At 41.5% G+C, this 21,032-nt stretch overlaps 1 protein-coding gene across 2 annotated transcripts in view; it reads left to right on the top strand.

The window, feature by feature from the left end:
* PDZRN3 (PDZ domain containing ring finger 3) overlaps window positions 1-18,189 on the top strand; it is a 34,550-nt gene extending 16,361 nt beyond the window's left edge. Inside the window, exons 2-8 of one of the 2 annotated variants that reach the window (XM_082487509.1) lie at window positions 568-821; window positions 3,328-3,415; window positions 11,057-11,155; window positions 12,000-12,062; window positions 12,942-13,043; window positions 14,106-14,222; window positions 15,309-18,189. In XM_082487509.1, the coding sequence (XP_082343635.1) occupies window positions 568-821; window positions 3,328-3,415; window positions 11,057-11,155; window positions 12,000-12,062; window positions 12,942-13,043; window positions 14,106-14,222; window positions 15,309-16,859 (2,274 nt within the window). In that variant the 3' untranslated portion in view covers window positions 16,860-18,189. Of the gene's footprint in view, window positions 1-567; window positions 822-1,506; window positions 1,577-3,327; window positions 3,416-11,056; window positions 11,156-11,999; window positions 12,063-12,941; window positions 13,044-14,105; window positions 14,223-15,308 lie in introns of those variants that run through there. The other variant, XM_082487510.1, reaches the window with a different exon arrangement.
* The last annotated feature ends 2,843 nt before the right edge of the window (window positions 18,190-21,032 follow it).

The raw sequence follows: 21,032 nt of genomic DNA, 5'->3' as shown, positions 1-21,032 counted from the left end.
GTGTTGTTTTTTTTCCGTAACATTTCTGTTTCTTATCCCATTATAGGGATCCCATCTCTAAAATGCGCACTTTTTATTGCAGTGAATGTGTACCACCATGATGCTTCATCCGAAAATTTCTTTACCAGACACAGATACATAATTTTGTAATTTCAGCTCATGTCCTAGTAGTTCTGGTCACTAATAGGGTTAAAAGATTAAAAAAAAAAAAAAGTCAACAAAAAGAAGAGAAAAATGACAGGAGAATCAAGAACTTTTTTAGTTTGCACAAAGGCTGAGGGATTTCTAATCTGCAAGAAACAAATGGGATGTTGGTTTGTACTTTAGCTCAGAGAATGAACCCAGTAAAATCTATCAAAATAAAAAGCAGAGCACAGGATTTGTAAAGTTACTATAGTGAAAGGGGGAAATGAGAGATGCATACCATTGCATAAATAGTTCCTCGTACTTGCTATATGTGCCTTTAGATGGAAGCTGAGACTTTTAAATTAACAGCCAAAACCAACAAAGATATCCTCCGCTTTCTGACTGTTTCTCTCATTGCTTTGCTTGCTTTTTTCCCCGCAGGTCAATGGGAAGGATTTATCTAAAGCAACACACGAGCAGGCAGTGGAAGCATTCAAAACGGCCAAGGAGCCCATTGTGGTGCAGGTCCTGAGAAGAACTCCACGCACCAAGGCCTTCGCTCCTCCTCACGAGTCTCAGCTGGTAGATGTGGGCACGCAGACAGATATCACTTTTGAACACATCATGGCTCTAAGTAAGATGGGCTCCCCTACTCCACCCGTCTCTGTGCTGGACCCGTATCTCCTACCTGAAGAGTAAGTAACAGTCCGTGAAGCCCTCGATAATCCTTGCGTTCCTTAACGTGGCGCGTTAGAAGTAGTTCACAAACTCACCTTTACTTGCTGGCGAACCTGTACTCCCAGAAGTAACCAGGATTCATACACTATCGAGCCATAACTCAAAACATTTTCATTTTTTCGACACACTAGCAAGCCATTATTCACACGAGTAATGCCAGAGTCACAACACGGCCTCATAAAGCTCATTTTTTGCTGGCATTTGATGGATAAAGTTATTGCTTCTTGTAATTCCTCTCACTGCCTCTTTGGGTTGCTTATGTTTTAACTTTATTTTTTATGGCTGCCATAAATTGCGTGATGCTAAGAGCTGCTACATTCTGTTCCACTGTATTAATTACTTTATTATAACCCTGCAGCGATGTTACTCAAATAAATTATTTTCTAGGCCGAAAATTACTTACCAGCGCTGTCACGGATGTTTTAGAATCAAATTTTAATTATTGTTAATGGTAGTTTGATGCTTTTGTACTTACAAATAAAAATGACAATTATCTCCTGGCACACACACACCACGCCCTCACATGCTGTTCAAGAGGAGGACGGCTCCCCGAGGAACCCGTGCAAATTGCCTGTCATCTTGCCACGCATCTCCACAAGGGAAAAAGTAATAGAAAGGATTCTGAGTGTCTCGGTTGCTGTGTATGAGAGGCTGTGGTGTGGTCAACCCAGAGCAAAGAGCCGTACCTGGTTCTGAGATGATCCTGCGCACGGTGAGGGGCAGTGCTAGTGTGTGCCTGCGTGGGCAGTGTGGCTCTGGGGGGGAGCCCCACCGACCGCCTGAGCTGTGAGCATCCGTCGGCACACAAACACACCCGGCGTGCCTCTCCAAACGTCCCTGTCAGCGCTCCTAGGAAATAAGAGCTTGACTACAAACAGGCACCGATCCTGTACCGCTCCTAAGTGACGTTCGCGGCACATTAACATTCGCACAGTCAGTCAGGAACCGGGCGTCTGTCTGCAATGTCTGCTCCTTTCCTGACTCTCGGTGCTGGTTACTTGAAGGATGGCTCCAGCGGATATTACCGCATGGCCACCTATTCCCAGCCCATTGAAAATTCAAGCACAGCTGTGTGTTCTAGAGGAAACATTTGACAAAAGGTTATAGCTTTGAGCTCGTTCGCAGTGAAAAAGCGCCAGTGCTTAGAGCACTGTGGAGGGGACACGCTTGTTCCTAGAGGACCTACACTGCCCACCCCCAAACACATTTGCAAGAAGGGCTTTCAATACCTGCAACTTTCCAATGGGAAAGCCAATTACATTAGGAAAACGGCAAAGATTAATTCATAATGAATCATTTAGGTTGCAAGATGCCTGCACAATACCAGCTCAGTCCTATCAAGTAGCTTCATATTGCCGCTTAATTGTTAGATACAGATTCCAACTGCTGGCATCATCGGTGGCCTTACTTGGAGCCATCGATGTTGGTCTGAAGCACATAGCCGGCCTCAGGGCGATCCCTGGCTACAAGAGCAGTCAGGTAGCAGGTCAAGTATCCCGTCACCCACCGTGTGCAAGCAAATGAAATTAATTTTTTCCTAATCCTTCCTATAACTTCTCCAAATTCCATTCGCATTAATCTAGCCTGTGCGTAACAACTTGGCTATCTTAGCCAGTTAGCAGACGCTGTTACGTAAATAGCCTCACACTATATCACATATATCTAGTTAACAGAGAATTAAAGGGAGATTACTGTCATTGCAGAAATAAAATGCCAGCGTAGAAAAAAGCGATCATAAGGGCATTACGCTACTTACAACTTCCAAAGTACAGACAGTGAAACCGTGGGAGAGCTCAAGTTGTGAAAAGCAGCATGCCGGCAGGGAATGGCAATATAGAGAGTGATGTGTATTTAAATAGTATTTAAATCATTATGCACAGCCTATTGCATTCAAATCAATCAATAGAATGCTGTTGATCTAAATAGTTGGGTGGCAAATTATTTTTAGAATACTTAGCAATTTGATACAATTTTGTGTCTAAAGGCAAAGTAAAAATACCAAACAAGTAGGCAAGGATGATTTTACTTGCAGGCCTGCAAATAACCTGAGCTCACAAGTCAATAATCTAGTGTTCCCTCTCATCTTGAACCCTGGCAAATTCCTGACCACTTCACGGTCACCTGGTACCCCCTTAGCCTACTTTGCCACTCTTCTCTCTGTATGTTTTTTTCCCCAAGTTGGCTTTACGTGTGGAGAAAAATCACTAATAAATGCTAAGACTCTTTACAAGTCTCTCGTTCATTATCAGGTGCCAAATTTTTTAGATACTTCTTGTAACACATGTAATTTTTGTTAATACATGTATTGGTGTAAATGGTATAGTGTATATAATTAACCACATGCAACTTCTTGGTTTGGTTGTTAGTCCATCATGTTCATGATGACTTGCTACAAGCTTGGAATGGATTAATAAGCTAACTGGAGTACTGAGTGCTGTCCTAAAATATACCTTTTTTTCCCAGCCATCCATCCGTGCATGAATACTATGACCCAAATGACTACATGGGAGGAATGCATCAAGAAATGGACAGAGATGAGTTGGAATTGGAGGTACTTAATCTTTAGTAACTATTTCATGTACTGAAAGTTTAACATGTGCATGTCATGGTCTTTATATTATATATAAAGTGAAAAGACATTTCAAAGCAGGTATTTGTAATAACATCGGTCATTAGTTACTTTACAGGTTTCAAACCTGACTGATACCTTTAGCAGTGTATTTAACTATGTGCCAAGGACTGATGAGCCACATCTTCAACTAACAAATTAACATAAATAACGAAGTCATCGATTCCCTTAATGACATTCTGTATAACTGTGCTGATTTAGACTTTCTGAAAATCTGACAGACTTTGCAATTTTGCTGAGTGGCAGGACCTGTTCCACATAGTCACAATAAAAACGTGTGAGTTTCCCTTAAATATTCCCCAGCTGAGAAACAGATGTTCTTGATCATATAATTTAGAAGTATTTTAAGTTTACAAGAAAAGACCAGAATAGATACGCCACTCTACTAAGCTGCTCCTCCCTTTTCAATTACTGAAAAGTTACATATGTGTACATATAAAATTATGGATAATAAAAGTCGAGCCAGTCATGAAGGTATGCAAGTCCGTTTTCCTGCCAAATCTTTAAAAATCACTTGGGGTTTTAGTACTTGCATATCCCATCAGAAGTTCATCTTCAGTTTTCTCATTCTTAATTTTAATTACCTGCTTCCACCCATTCAGAGTACAGCATATAAATCGTGGGATTTAGTTCTGCAAGATACTTAAGCAGTACTGACCCACTGAAGTGGTTTTAATCGTTTGTAATAAATAGCAGTAAAGTATCTCAAAACTTCTAAATGCCACCAGCGACGTCTGATCCAGCTAATCCATTTAAGATTATCAGTAAGCGAATGGTTTATTCTTAGCTTACTTGCACTTCTGGTTTCTTAGATCCTGGTCCTGCTAACACTTATTTGTCAAAGCAAGCGATGCCGACCCGTCTGTAGCTCTGTTTAAATCAGCGGTAGATTTATCAACAGCTTCAATGGGAGCAGAGTTCAGTCATTCTATGAGCACAAAGTTGTTCCCTTCTATAAAAGTGTTTGCAGGATCAAGGACTAAAACCCCATAAAAAGTTTGCAAGCTGTTCTCAAATTCTGCAGATCTGGTAGTAATTCATCTCTATATACAAACGCAAATCAAAGTCAGGATAAAATCAAAGTGCCAGTAAAACAAATGCTGTTTAGCAGACTTCAAGGCCTTACTTTTCAAACAAGTGCTTTTTTTTTTTCTTAACTAAAAGCAAATACCATATAGATTTCAGTCTTAAGGGAAAATGTTGAACAAATTAGTATTTTCTACTAGTGTCTTTTCAAAATCTATCTTATAGGAAATCTAATATTGTGGATAAATTATATTGCTTCCATTAGAAGGTCAACCAGTTGAGCTGAAAACAGTTTAAACACATGCACTTCAGTAGCCACACGTTAATATGCCTTAAACCACAGCATTAATAATTTTGACATTGATATAGTACTTAATGGCAAAAGGTGATCAGCTCAGTAACACGGGGAGATGAACATTAGAAAAGTCTCTGTAGCCTAATAGTATTTCTTAAAAACCACTAAAGATTCTTGTTCAAATTGTAGAGACGATGATCAATGGTAAGGTCAAAGTGCTAACAGGGACTCAACCGGCTAGTTGCTTTTTTGTTTGCCTTTTGATAGATATGTTTTAAAAGACCACAAAGGCACTGTTTCATTGACTGCAGCAGGAATGTCTAAAGTCAGAAAGCCATCAAGTCAGCCTTCTGGGCTTCTGCGTCCATAAAATGTGCTTTGAATTTAAATCAGAAGCTCCTCATCTAAACTTTTATGGTCTGTAACTGACTGGTTAGTGATTTGTAACAAGTAAACAAGACAAAAAGGGTGAAATACCCAAGTTCACAACAAGCTTCTAATGTAAATATCCGTAGGAAGGAATTTATGCTGGCAGTATTGCCAAGACACCAGAATTGTGTTCTCAGTTTTATCTCTCAACATTTATTTTAAAATTGATGACTCAGAGGTAACCGTCATATATTCCCTACTACAAAAATAAATAAATACCATTTCTTTTCTTTTGAAGTTTACGTGCCACAAGGAAAGAGGGACTAAATCCTGAACTACTATTTTATAATAAATTAAAAGTCCATCCATTCTTCACAGACGCCCAGCCACAAGTCATTTCAGGTTCATAAAGGAAGAATAATGTCACTCCAGGATTCCCTAGCAGCGTTATGCATTATTATGTTTATTCAAACAAGTCTGTCCAGCTGTCAGCCACGCAGCCCGAGCGAGGGCTTTCTCAGTGTGTTAATTTTCTCAGATTACAAAGGAGAACATTGTACATCAAAAAGGGGGCTTGTTCGCTCGCATTTGACTTTCTGTCTTTACCCTCTCCTATATGCAACTCGTACGTAGGTCTTGTTTTCTTTCCGAGTAGAGAAATGAACTGAACTCGGCTAATGGTTAATTGAGACTAAGTACAGCTTGCAGATGAAAAACTGCATGAACTGTTTGCTAACTGCTAAGAAATCCCCCTTCTGATAGTCTCGCTCAGTCTTGGACAGAAGTGAAGTCTTCACGTCAAAAGACCGAAGAAGGACAACAGATTCATTCAATAGCATTTTGCCCTCCGAGCACACAGCTCGCACAGCGTTCCCGGCGTGAAACCACAGCAGCTGAGCAGCAAAATATGAACACACTCAGCACCAAAAGCCATGCCTCAAAATTTGAAATCGATACTTCACTGCTTTGAGGGAATCATAAATAAAAGCTGAGTGCCAGGGTTCCAGGCTCTCCCCTTTCCTTTACTTTGCTACTTTGGTTGAAAGTTTTCTTTTACTTCTCCAGTAATCTATTTGCAAGGGAGGGGAGGAGGCCAGAGGTTACTATCTGAACATGGGAATCAGTAGACTCCATCACAGGCACTCTGCAATTTTTATTCCATCCTGGTTGTAAAGCATTTGAAAGCATCTTTTATGCGAGTATATTTCTTCTCCATGAAAACTCCCGCTCTGCAGGGAGTTGCACTGATCAGGAGCTTCTCAAGGCATTCCTGTGTCTCTGAATACAAAAGACTTCAGCCCTAGCAGTCCTGCTCAGGCAGCGACGGAACACGCAAAGGTTTAAGAAGCAGTATCTTCCTTCAGCTTCACAACTGTACTTTCTAAGAGAAGTATTTGTACATTCTTTCTTTGGAACAAATCCAAAAGTGGTAAAACGTTTCAACTTGCTGACCAGCTAACACGGACAGCTTGTCCTCCCTTAGCGTTCTGGAGGACTTCAACCTGGCCTCAACGCCTCTTACCGCATGAGAAAGGCCTTAATCTTGGACCATGGGCCATCTGCTTGGCAAAGAGCCTGGCCATCCTGCAAGTTATCTTACTTCGGCATCCTAAGCCCCTTTTCATCAGGGTGAGACGCACTTTTCTTCAACCTTCCCCAGCACTACTGACGAGTCAAGCTGGTCCAGCCTCTGTGGTCCATCAGAGAATTACCATCATAGAGCTGGGCTGGCACAGAAGCCTCCAGGTAGATTTTTACTTGTTCTCTAGGGCAAAGACTTTTGGAAAGAAAACCTGCTTTATAAAATTTTCTTCTCTGAAAAGTGGAGGGGCGGGGGTTGTGTTTCCCCTATGTTGAAAACCACATTTATGTGAAAAGACAAACGTAAAGATCACTTTCTTTAGCTTCAAGACAGCAAGAAAAAGATTTTTCCTCCTGCTGTACCAGGGTTGGTTGCTGAAAGATACTAAGAAGGCCTCACGCAGCCTAGAAGGAAAGAGTTCTTTACATTTATTTCCCTGACATTCTTTTCTGGGCAAAACTTATTAATGGAGCAGCAAAAAAGTGGGCCCTGCTCGTCAGATACCTCAGAAGTCAGCACAGAAAAATATCCACTAATTTTTAGAGAGAGACAAAAGGACAGAGTACTAATTATGCAAGCTTTGGATAATGCTTTCTGAATGTTTGAACTTTTTTTAACCCATCGTTGTCCCCTCATTTCAGATTTCTACTGCTCATTTCTGTCTTGTTAGAGAAAGGACTTGGATCTTTATAGATTTGCAGGCAGGCCGTAATTTTAAATCAGCAGTACAATAATTCAATAATCTGTTGCAAATGAAGGATCTTCTGAGCTTATAGAGGTTAATTTACTATTATCACTTACTCCTAATTCATTATTATGAGTGGTTGCAGGTATAATGTCATAGTGCACGTTCATTTCTTCTTGTCTTGCTACAAATGCCATACGGATTGCGGTAACTACCTCTCTAAGCCCTTCTTGGCTCTACATTTGATATGGAGCCAATAATCTTTCAGACGCTTCTCTTGTGCAGACTCCGTTTTGAAATACCATACAAATCTTCTTTTGAACATCTCTCAAAATGTCACTTCCACCTTATCTAAAGAAGCAGATTTTCATTATCTGTGTGTGTAAAAGTTATATTATATATGACATTTTTACATTTATCATATTAACCCAGCCCCAACATTACCACGCTCTGTGGATACCCCCATTCTCTGCTAAACTAATTTCGGCAGATCTAGACCAGGCGTTGAATGACTTCAGTGCCTCCCTTCTGCAATGTAGGTGGCTGATATGTTTCATATTATTTTATAGAGAGTTCACGACAATAGTATCGCAGCCCCAGCTGAGCACTGAATAGCCTCTCATCCCAAGACCGTACAGGACACCAGTCCACTCTGAAAGAGCGGGTGTCCCGCAGGGTCCCTGCAAGCGGGCGGCTGTGCGCGCTGCAGGATGACGGGATCAGGCCCTTGGGCTCTCCGGAGGTGCGACGCTTAAGACAGAGGAGTAAGAAACGGCAGGTCTAGTTGCATTGCCATCACATGAAGTTACACCTTCAAAGTTCTCTAGCCCCATAGTAATTCCCAGAGTTTAATTAATCCCTGGTACAATTACAGAAGATCCTGTGTATCTGTACTTGCAGGTGCCAATTTTCTGTTCTATTTTTCCCTTTCATGTACCTGGGCATTATACAGACTCGACTCGGAACATGGGAAATAATCTTTGCTTTGAAGACTCTGGAGTTGGTTCTTCAACTCCAACTGGAATTGCACACTTTTATCTCTCAAATGTTTCAAACCTTTATGATTATATTAAAACTTTATTGATGCAAAGACCCACAGAAGGCAGCTGTTCCTACCTTTAAGTACACAAAATTATCATATTTGGGTAGCATCAAACCCACTTACTCTTTTCCTACCAAGGACTAGAGGGATTGTACCCAAGGGTAAGTCTGTCAACTAATTACTCATAAAAATTCAGGTTCTAAACACCTGCTCGAAGAATTTGTTGTTTGCTTTAGCTTTTTGCTGCTTTATTTGTGAGCGTGTTTTTAAACAATATATATCTGTTTCCCTTTTAAAATATAGAATGCTGAATTTACCAGATTATTTATTACCTTCTTGTATATCACAGGTGCATTTTAAATGTAAACCCATCCTTATTTTTTAGTTATAAGAATACACTTCATAGTTTTATACTGTTGGAAAAACACCTGTTGTTATTCAAAACATGCAGCAGGTAAGAATGAAACTAATAGCTTGCTCCCTCCTGTCCTTCCACTCCCAAAGGTGCCGGCAAGTGTTTATGGTTACATAGGATCTATTTAAATAATGGCCAAAGTCACTATGCCTTTTTTTTTTTCTGATTTCGCGGTGCTTTTTTTAATTTTATATATATATTTTCACTACCAGTGTGACAAACATTATAATGAGCTACAGCACTAGTTTCTTGCCACTATTTCATTGCCACATTTTCAAATGAGTAAACTATATAAAAACTTGCCTCAACCCATGAAATCTTTTTGTTAAAGTATGCAGGAAATTTAGGAATCATTCTAGGCTTGAATTAGACCCAGTGCACAAATTCCCACCTTGTCCCCAGTTCGCACCATGATTAAATGCAAAATAAACACATTGACTGCGGTGGCGTTCCCAAGGATCAAATGAGATCAGAACCGAATCCACTTTGTCTCATCTTTTCTTCTGAAGAATTTCCATCTCCTCTCTAGAAAGCCCCAAAAGCTTTAGAAATCTGAAAAAAAATCCACTATTAAAGCATTGTGTTCAAACCTTTAAGTAACAAAAGAGGGAGAAAAAGAGCAGCAGTTTACCATGGATACTATTGATTGAAACCATTTAAATACCATCTGAAATGTCACGGCCATTTACAGCTATGCTTCTTTTTTTAAAAAAAGAAAGAAATTACACATGTTGACAAGTAAATAACATGAGATTGCTGATCTTGGCAGCTGTCATCTAGACATGCCAATAAATTATTCATATCAGCTTGTTTTACTGTCTTGCCCCTTACAAATGGCACAGCGCAGGTCAAAACAGAGAGACGTTCAGAAATAATGAGCCGCGTTATCAGGATTTTTCCCCTGGAACGGACGGGTCCCAGCACCCGCGCAGGGTTCAGGCTCTGCCCTTGGGCTGGGACAGCCCTCGGATGCCACAGGGGCTCTGCCCTCTTTCTCAGCCTGTGTCCCTTTGCCCCCTCCGCCTGGTCCCACTCTCTCCCTTCGCAGCAACGGGGCTCGAGCCCCACAGCTGCCGCCTCCGTCCCCGCCTGGCGTTAGCTGCAGAGGAGCTGCGGGATCTTTCAAAGCCTCGCTCGCTGCCAAGCACTCTTCTAAGGGGAGTAAAAACCACAACTACAGTTGCTGTTACACCTCTACCTATGAAGAAGCATCCTTCCTCCCTGGGGCAGCATCCTCAGGACTGACACAGCAGTCGCAATTAGCTGATCCAGCGCGTTAGGCTGCCCAGGGTCCTTCGGCTCCCAGGATGTGCCTCGGAAGCGAGAAGACAGAGCTGAGAGATGCTAACGTGGATGGCGACGCAGACTACGCATCAGCCAGGAGCACCCCACAGCTTGTGGGCATCTCTGCGGATTTTACAGCCCTTTGTACCAGCAAATGTAGGAAAGAAATAAGCCACATGAAATCCTCAGGGCAAAAAAAGCATAGAAAAACAACATATATTTTTAAGATGGCTTAAATGTCTCCAATACTAACAAGCCCACCAAAGAGCACTAGAATGACAAACCATGACCTGCTGAAACCAAACCCTTGCAAGATACCGAAGTGCTTATTATATTTCTATCACCAATACCGAATGCTTTGCTGACAATATATTGATCTTCAGTCTCACTTTTGAGAAATTTATTACATCATTCCATGAAAATTACACAAGTTAGTGTAATAGAGTATTATATTTTTCTCTGAAAAGCCAGAAAATTTCCCTGCTTATAAGGAAATATATATCAGCTGTGGCAAATATTGAAATCATACTTTATTAGTATTTTAGCATTTGAAGTCTTACCACTACATGAAATATAGGTAATTTTTCTTCTTTAAGATCAATAAAAGGTCTGTTTTCAAAATGACTTCATATTGATTGAAGGGTCAAAAATGCCCCAGGTATTGATTGTCTGCATATAATCACGTTTTGCTCAGTAAGTTAACCTCGTCTACAAGTGAAATGAAAAGAGACCCACTATATCACTTAAGCAAAATATTTTCATTGTATTTGAAAAATTGCTTCCATCGGTCACCAGTATCTCACTGACAATGCATTTTCTTTTCCTTTTTCTTTTTTTGTTTTGCCTTTTTTTAAAAAAACCTCAGGAAGTAGATTTACATAGAGTGAACAGCCAGGACAAGCTTGGCCTTACTGTGTGTTACAGAACGGATGATGAAGACGACATGGGTATTTATGTGAGTGAGGTAAGATTGAGCTGATTTCCATAAGATACAATTTGTCTTTTAAACTGCAGCACTGGGCACTTAAGACATTTGTCTTCTGTTTGTACCATGTTCAAAAAGCAGCCAGAATGCAATGATTGCAAGAAATCTAATTATGTTTCCTTTTCTCCAAACTGATACATCCATTGAAGTCAAACTACGTTATGTTAATATTTAGTGTTCGTTTTTCCCCTAACAGTCTCAGCATTCCGTTTCAGATGATGTTTTCAAAGTATTTTTAGTATAATCTCCCTTTAACTTTTGTTCTCAATTATTCCAGAAACAAAGAAATAAACCCTCCCCCCCATTTTTATTTGCAGAGATTTGAGGCCCATTTGTCTCTCTTTGTCCCCTTTCATGAAATAAGTAGCATTTTATACATAATTTTTTCATCATGCAGATCCATTTCAAATTAGTAGCAGCACTTTGGGAAAGAAACTCATAACTAAATCTAAAATCTTCCATTAAAATGCATCACTTAGGCCATAATCCTTCCTGTTCTGTATGCAAAAACTGGTTCTAATCAGAGCACTGTGTTGTAAAGCAAAATGCTAAATTATGGGGTAACTCGGTATCATGCAAACAAGATAAACCTACATTCTCTGAAGACGCATCTCAGGAAGAAATGTTTTGGTTTTGACTTGATCGTTTTAATTTGCATTTCACTGTGTCTGACGTAAGCAAGGAAGAGTCCCGCAATCGCTAAGTGAGATGTAACAACCACAGATACAGCAGCGTCACTCACATTACCAGTTCTGGGTGTACGACACAAGTAAGCACTGAGCTCTCAAACCTCCGAAGCACTCACAGTTCTCTCATTTTGTAGATTGATCCCAACAGTATTGCTGCAAAAGACGGTCGACTCCGAGAGGGGGATCGCATTATTCAGGTATGTGTGTAAAGGGTTGAAAGACTGCTACCACACTATAACCTACTGCGATGTCTTTATTTCAGTATCATTCTTATAAACCATTCCCTTCAGACTGGTATTCATACGCTTTCTTTTAACTTTCTGAGGATATTTCCCTTTCCTCTGCCACATCTCAGTCAGATTTTGATCATCCTGGCCAGGTAAAGCCCCATATTGGCCCTACTCTGCAGGCTAAGCGTTTTGTCAGCCAGTGTCATCCATTCCCAGCACGTGTTCCGATACACTTTCACTTTCGACTCTTCCTTTGACCACAGAAACCCTCTGTTTTGGCCCAAGTAATTATTCCTCTTTGCCGCATCTCTCTGGGCAGCCCTGTTTAGTCACAGGGGAGTCAGTACTTGCTCAGCAGGCTGAACACCCAGTGCTGTCTGCCAGAACGAGCATCTTCCGAGCACAACCACCCGACACCACAGGGGCTTTGTCACAAGTGGTCTACCTCCTGCAGATGGACACGAGTAGAGGTCCATATCCCGTTCGGTCTCTGGGAGCTTCACCCACAGCCTCACTTGTGCCACACAGGGACGTTCCCGTTCCTTTCCACCCGCCGGACCCGATGGTACGATTCTGCTCCTGCCCAACTCTCCTTCTCCGCTTTCTGTCCTCGTAACAAGGCCCTGCACGTCACGTGCAGAGGTACGGAACAGCTTCACGTCACCAAACCAACACGCTTGCCCAACACCTGTCTGAACGACACGGCTGGAGGTGTGAACAGGGGCTGTGCCTGGCCGGTGGTGCTGCGCTGGCATCTCTGCAGCCATGCAGTTCTGTAGACCTCATCTCAGCAGCATTTAAGTATCCCTGTGAAAAGATTTCATTCTGTTGCTCTTTTCTTTAAAGATCAATGGCATAGAGGTGCAGAACCGAGAAGAAGCTGTGGCACTTCTCACCAGTGAAGAGAGCAAGAATATCTCCTTACTTGTTGCAAGACCAGAAATTCAGGTACTGTAGCAAAAACAAAAACCCCTCTCTTGAGTCTTAAATAAAAGAGTTGCTGTTTTGTAGAAAGCAGTGTCTTTGGAGATTTTTAATCTGCCTAAATCTACCAAATCTATCTAAAACCATATTATATAGTTTGACTGGACATATATATGTTCTAAACGAATGGAATTCATCAGTCACACTACTTATATATGTATTTTATAATAAAGTTTAATTTGTAAGATGTTCAGGGATTTATATATGCTGCAGTGCTGTTACAAACATGAGCGCAAGGTATTATGGATGGTTTCGCTTCATAGCTTTGAAGAACACACTGAACTCTTAATTCCTATAGCTATTGATTATTCGTTCATTAAGACTACTATTATTTACCACTTGATACACCATCTCTTAATGTAGTTAAATACTGTCAAGAAGCACCCTCAGCTGTAACAAAAGGTCGAACCCCATCCCTTTGTAGAGCAGGGATTAGCACCACAAAGATGTTGAACAAACAGCCGTGAGCGTTATTGTTTGATCTGCCTCTGCTCCTGGTGCTGTGAGAGCACCCCTCGGCAAAGCACCTGCAGACACAGGGTCAGGCTCGGGACCAGCCTGTTAGCCTACGTGTTTCTGATCCTTCCCTCCGGGATACTTAAGGCCCGCAGTAAAAACGTCGTACAGACCCCTAGCCAGCACTTTTCCCTCTGGCCCTTGACGCTGCCTCGCAAGTGGTGTGTTCAAGCTTTGGGCTTGGGGGTGGTTTTATACATCCTAATCAAGTCGCGCACAAACCAAAACAAACTCTGAGAAGTATTTCCGTGGATGGAAAGGCTGGGTTTGTTTCATATACGAAGGGCTGTTGAAGATATAACCGTGCTGCTGGAGGTGGCGGCGGCTGCGGGCGGAGGTAGGACAGTCAATACCCGCACTTAGCACAGGGAAACGTGTGCTCCTTCCCAGGACACGGGATAGACTTTCCCAACATTTCCCAATCGCTTTTCACAAAGAAGGAACATAATTTATGTCAGTCTTCATTCCTTTGCCAACATTTGATTTGGGTTTTCCTCCCTTTTCACATAGCTGGATGAAGGATGGATGGATGATGACAGAAATGATTTTCTGGATGACTTGCACATGGACATGTTAGAGGAACAGCACCACCAGGCAATGCAATTTACTGCCAGCATGCTTCAGCAGGTACTGCCATTCTGTTGTGCGATGGTGTCAAAACTTCACATTGCACTCAATATTCCAATATTGAGCTTGACTGAATACACTTAGTGTCTTGAATGACGATCAAGGCAAAAGGACTTTCTGTAAAATCAAGATATTACATGACTACAGACTTCATCTCGGGGACTGAGATGTTTTAAAAATGTTACTTTTTTTTTTTTTTTTTACTTTGCCCCTTACAACAACATGATTGCAGTTCTTAAAAATCCACTGTTCTGGCTGTGGTCACTGAGAGCAGTACAAGCTGGGTGTCCGGCAGATACAGCAGGCAGAGAGCTAACTTAGGAAATTTCCTATTTGATGGCATGCACATACTGAAAACAGCCTGCCTCCCGAAAGCTTAACATCCAAATGGAGAACTTGGGCAAATGACTGAAATAAGGTCTATATATGGGGAGAAAGGCAAAGAAAAAGGTTTTACATAGCAGGACCGCAGATTTGGGCCTGTATTCCCCATCATTCTGCCATGATTAATGCAATCACACAAGTTTATGAATAGTTTTTCAATGTTTGTCAAGAGTTTTTTCTAGAATTTTCTAAAACTCTGCATCGTCTGTGGCATCCACATTTTTTGGGAGACATATTCTCACTTTGGCACCGCAGTAGGACTGGATGCTTTTGTGCACTTAAGTGGGAGAAGAAACATTTGAAAAATGTGACTTCGACCATTGTTGCCATATAACTGAAAAGCAGACCTCGGGTTCTTCTGAAAAAGACATCCACAGGAGGCTGTGGTTTTGGTCACCATTTCTATGTGTTCTTCATAATGTTCTTTCCACACAAGTAAAAGACAAAGATGCAGAAAGTGTAACAAGTAAAAAGGGTAGATGTGGTACTTGGGGACATGGTTTAGAAGTGGTTTTGTCAGGTGAGGTTAACGGTTGATCTTAAAGGTCCCTTCCAACATCAACAATTCTATGATTCTATAAGTGACAGATTAAGAAAACATAGAAAACATCTTTTTTTTTTTAAGAAAAAAAAATAAACACCCTAAAATAATTTATGTCCTTGCAATAATTTCTCTTTCTGTCTTTTGATTTTTGCTGTTAGAAGAAGCATGAGGAGGATGGAGGTACCACAGATACAGCCACTATTTTATCTAACCAGCACGAGAAGGACAGTGGTGTGGGGCGCACAGACGACAGCACTCGCAACGACGAGAGCTCTGAGCAGGAGAACAACGTGGACGATCACACCACCTCCTCCAACACTTTAGGGAGCCAGAAGAAGCTGACGTACAGTCATGACACCCTAGGCAGTGGCGATATGCAGTTCAGCAACGAGTCATTTATCTCGGCCGACTGCACAGACGTCGACTTCCTTGGCATCCCCGTAGACGAATGCGAGCGATTCCGGGAACTGCTGGAACTGAAGTGCCAGGTGAAGTCTGCCAACCCTTACAGTCTGTATTATCACAACAGCACACTGGATATGAGCAAAAGCGACCAAGAAAGTGTTGACAGAGAGCTGGAGATGCTGAACGAGGAGCTGCGCAGTATCGAGTTGGAGTGCCTGAATATTGTGAGAGCCCATAAAATGCAGCAGCTGAAAGATCAGTACCGGGAGCCCTGGATGCTACACAACAGCGGGTTCCGCAACTATAACACCAGCATCGATGTTCGCAGGCACGAGCTCTCAGACATCACGGAGCTCCCCGAGAAGTCTGACAAGGATAGCTCCAGTGCGTACAACACAGGGGAAAGCTGCCGGAGCACACCACTCACACTGGAGATTTCCCCCGACAATTCGCTGCGCAGAACCGCCGAAGGCATTAACTGTCAAGGTAATGAGGGGGCAGTGGCATATAATGTCTCTCAAAAGAATTTATTTGCTAGCTCAGAAAGTCATGAGTCCAGCACCGGTAAATGCCATGCCTCTGCTAAAGATCCCGACCTTAGCAAGCAGCTGGAAAGCAAGGAGAGAAGAGCCAGCGATGGAAGCAAAAGCCCTACTCACGGCCAAAAACCTTCTGGTTCCTACGTCTCCCCATACCATCACTCTCCATATAAGCACGCTCACATTCCCGCCCACGCACAGCACTACCAGAGCTACATGCAGCTGATCCAACAGAAATCGGCGGTGGAGTACGCACAGAGCCAAATGAGTCTGGTGAGTATGTGCAAAGACTTTAATTCAAGCCAGAGCGAACCCAGGATGGAGTGGAAAGTGAAAGTCAGAAGCGATGGGACCCGCTACATTACAAAGAGGCCGGTGAGGGACAGGCTGCTGAGAGAACGCGCCATAAAGATTAAGGAGGAGCGCAGTGGTATGACTACCGACGACGATGCCATAAGCGAAATGAAGATGGGCCGTTACTGGAGCAAGGAGGAGCGGAAGCAGCATTTAGTGAAAGCGAAGGAGCAGAGGAGGAGGCGCGAGTTTATGATGCAGAGCAGGTTAGATTGCTTAAAGGAACAGCAAGGTGCAGAAGACAAGAAAGAGATGAATATCATTGAACTGAGCCACAAAAAAATGATGAAGAAGAGAAATAAAAAAATATTTGACAATTGGATGACAATCCAAGAACTGCTAACCCACGGAACAAAGTCACCAGACGGCACACGGGTGTACAATTCCTTCCTGTCAGTGACTACTGTATAATCACCATTGCTAAATTATGTACATAAAACACTACCATTGGGGTAGAAATCAATGCCTCGTTCAATGTGGCAAGATTTTTGTATATAAGATACAGTCACTGAGTTTATAGTTCAAATACTGAACTCTACAAGCGTGGGTGCCAGGCTCTCCATTGCGAAGCGGAGAGGACGCTTGCCCATCTCCTTTCAAAGGCAATATTAGCTGTGCTTTTTGGAATACTGATTGTACTTTTTTACTTGTTACCTTTTACATGAAGTGTTTAAATATCAGAAATGTATTAACCATACTTACACAGGTAATTTGCTTAAACTATGCTCATATTAAGAGGTACCCGTGCTTTTCTTTACCCAAAAAACAAAAAAAATGCAACAAACCCACAAGAGCAACTGCACATACATATTTTTTGTGAAACCATATTTTGTGATATTATTTTGCTGTTGTTCACTTCTACACAGAGTGCTGTTTATCAATATTTAGCTCAAGGTTTAAACTCAGAATTAGAGTCATTCTCTTGTAATATTTAACATTTATCAAACAGCAGTTTTTAGAGTTATGCTCAACATTTAAACATTTTTCTTTTTAAGGTTTCTGAAGAAAGTATGTAGGTTTCATCTGAAAAGCCTGAAGCAAAGTACACTATACTGCAGCTTTAAAGGATTTTAAAGCATGTTTGCAAATGTTGCGACCTATTGAAAAAACGTGCATGTACAGCTAATTTGTTTATATAAGACAGTTTGTGGAATTTGAAAGGCCCATGGTAGTAACTGTTTGCTTTAGAGATTTGAATGTATTGAATTATAAAAGCAGTTTCATGAAATCATCATTAGCTACAAACGTTAACAAGTAAAATGAAGTAAAATAAATTATTGTTTTATATTTCAAACTATTTTAAATTCTTTTGACTGCCTTCTGGTTTCACAAGAGTAGCTCTTGCGCTGCAGGAATGCCTGGACAGCCCACCGGAGTCAAACCTCACAGAATAATCCGCGTCCTGACTTTAGGGGGAATTTGGATTGAGGTTTTCTTGAGGGAAGGAGAGATGGAGGGAAGAAGCAAGACAGAAGTACAAGGAATAGCAAGGGTAGAATCAAGCAATGCATATCCTTCGACTCAAGGCATTTAAGATGACCTGTAAATGAGAAACAAGTAGGACTTCTGCCCTCCTGTTGTGCTTTGGTTTGTGGTTTCTTAGTGGTATATAAAAACCACCTGCAAACTGCAGTGTGGGTTTGTATTAAAAACAGACAATACATAAATGAAAGCATATATAAATTAAAGCAAATAAATATATAAATTAAAAGATATGGTGAAAAAGACAAAAACTACACATTAAAGAGGTATCACACTCCTTTTCTTGTTTTCTATTTCTAATTAAGAAATCAGATATAAATTGGAATATTCTGCTGGATTAAGTAACATAGATTTATTATGAGTAGCTCCCAGATTCTCCATCCCCTCTCCCCTTTCTCTTGCCCTGACAGAAAACCCACTCCCAAACCCTTTGAAGTTTTTGTTCTGGACTCTTGTGCCATAACTATACAGAGCACAAATTATAATCTTAATGACAAAAGAGTTGGAAGGGGAGAGATTAACAGCTTCTCTGTGCCTATTTTGTCTATTATCAAGAAGCAAACAGCATATTTGTTCAGGATTTTTTTCCATTCCCTTTCTGGACTAGCACTGAATGTATGTCCACCGTATCCTACAGTAAACTCTTTTACATGCCCAAAAGTGCATCTTCAGCCCATGCAAATTGTCACTGCCCCTTGAAATCTGGCACTCATGTCAATAAGACTCTGTAAATTTATCTTCAAATGATATTTTCCTTTGGGATAAAGTACTAGTCCTACTGCAGTCTGTGAAAGATTTTCTATTGACTTTGTTAGAGCCAGGATTTCACCTGCCATACTACCAGCTGTTATCATCACAAGTGGTACAGCAGGAAAAATATATGATTTTCATAACACACTGCCTTCAACGTAAGACACTTGCTATCTGTCTCCAGTCTGCTTTACTCTGAGTTCGTGTTCTCTTCATCCCCATTGCAGGTGTGACAGCCATAGCAAAATACTGCCTCTCCTAAAGTTCAGCGCTATGATTAGTGTGGAATCACAACCCTTAAACCAGACATGAAAAGACACTTAAGCCATCTTTAGTCTACCTGGAAATACTAGAGTAAGATTTGAAAGGCTCTAATGAGGAAGAATTATCATCAAGATTTTCCTCATAAAAATAGGCTCCTTCAGAATAACTTCACAGATAATGGTTCTTTTCGGCATCAGTTATACAAATGCTGAGCATTGCATGCGTGTGTAACAGCAGAAACGTATTTGGGAATTCAGATGCGATGGGTAGAAATTACACCAAAGCATCAACAGTATAAAATTCACATTCTTTAAGATGTCAAAATAAAATTACTGGCCAAGAATTATTTTCACATCTTTGAGTTTTTCCTCACTAAATATTTGTTGTTATTTTGGTCAGTTAAAAATCACCTCTATCCTTTAGTATTATGATTTATTAACGAGCATGAGTTCACAGAATCCATCCATTATTCTGGAAATATGGGCAAAAAATCTGCAAACTGCAGATTTTCCTTTTCTTTCTCAGTTACCTTATCACGCGCTCTTTTTCATTACCTTATCCAAGTACTTAATGCAGTGTTGAAAGGGGAGATTTTGGGTCTTTTTAATGCTTGCAAGGAAACATTGGAAATTACCATAATGTTAGTCCAGACCTGACCTCATTACTGTGAAATGAATCAGAGTGGAAAGCAGCCTTTGATGCCTAAGAGGAAATATTTCATCCAACAGCTTTTCTAAAAATTGCATTATAGCACATACCCCAGTGCTTACAAGATAACAACTGAAATTGTTCTAGATGCCTACAGGACATCTCATGCAAGAGAGCTCCATGCAACAGCGGAGATTGCGTCTCCTGCCTTCCTATAGGCTTTTCCCGAAACCCAGCGCTCTGCACCAACTGCTGCGCGCCCCTGCAGAGAGCAGAGCCATCCTCAGCGCCGGGGCACGGGGTCCGGTCCCACAGCAAGGCGCTGACTCACTGGGGTGGGATGACCCTGGCTGGACACTCGGCTTCCACCCCAGTCGCACAGGGATCGGCACTGGGAGGTGGGCTCCTTCCCTTGGGGAGGCTCATTCCATGTGGTTTTTGAAGTTCCTTTAAACCTGGAAGGAGCTAAAGGGAGTGTCGCTCACCTGAAAACATAAATCTTCATTTCCACCCTCCTTGGCCACTTTACTGAGCGTAATCTCAAGCCTGAGTGATAACCAAGCCTGGAATAACAGGTACGCAGGAAGAGATCCTAAATACACAAAGGGGGAAAGAGCAATTGCCAAGCAGCCCGAGAGGTTTTACCAGAGCCTTTGGCAGAGTCCGTGCGTGCAGCTCCCCGAGGCTCTCACGCAGCCGTTATTCATTCCGGCTGCCCCACAGCCCGTCCCCGCTTTTGCCATGGGTAGGGGCACCACATGGTTACAGACCAACACCGCCGTCCCCATCCTTTGCCAACTCATACGCCGCTGCTGCGAACCAGAGATGTAAACGGGATGCCCTGGATACAGGTTGGTGCAGAATTTGACCCGATTCTTTGCAATAAAAATAGGCTCTGTGTCAAACTGGGGTCAGTTTCCCTAATTTGCAGAACGTCTCCCAGACGTAAGTTCTATAAAAATGTAAAACAGTTATTTGCAAATAGGGTTTAAATCAGTGTGGAATCGCCCAGTTTAGATGTGCACTGAAATGGGAAAGCCCTGAACCAAACCTAACAGCGTTTTTTTGTAAATTAAAAGAAGACAACTTGCACATTAGGGATGGCAAATAAAATGAGGTAAGACTACATATTGCCTAGGGACTACTGGTTGGAGAACTAATTAGGATTATAAACCGAAAGTATGTAAATTAACCAAATATAATTATCTGCTAGTGGCCTTTGGAAATAGGTTACAGGATACTTGTTAGCAAAATTGCTCAAATGCCTGGAAGCCATACAAAACAAGGCATAAGCAATTTAAACTCCTCTTTTTGTTTTATTTTCAATTGTTTTTAAAGCAGTTGTTGTACTAAGGATTTATTGGAACATAAACTATTTAGAGAGAAAACTCAAAAAACAAAAGTAAGACAAAAACCTGTTACAGCAGATCCCGTACCTCC

Source organism: Vanellus vanellus, assembly GCF_965231255.1.
Source record: "Vanellus vanellus genome assembly, chromosome: 9".
Lineage (NCBI taxonomy): Eukaryota > Metazoa > Chordata > Aves > Charadriiformes > Charadriidae > Vanellus > Vanellus vanellus.
This window is presented reverse-complemented; position numbering and strand designations above follow the sequence as displayed.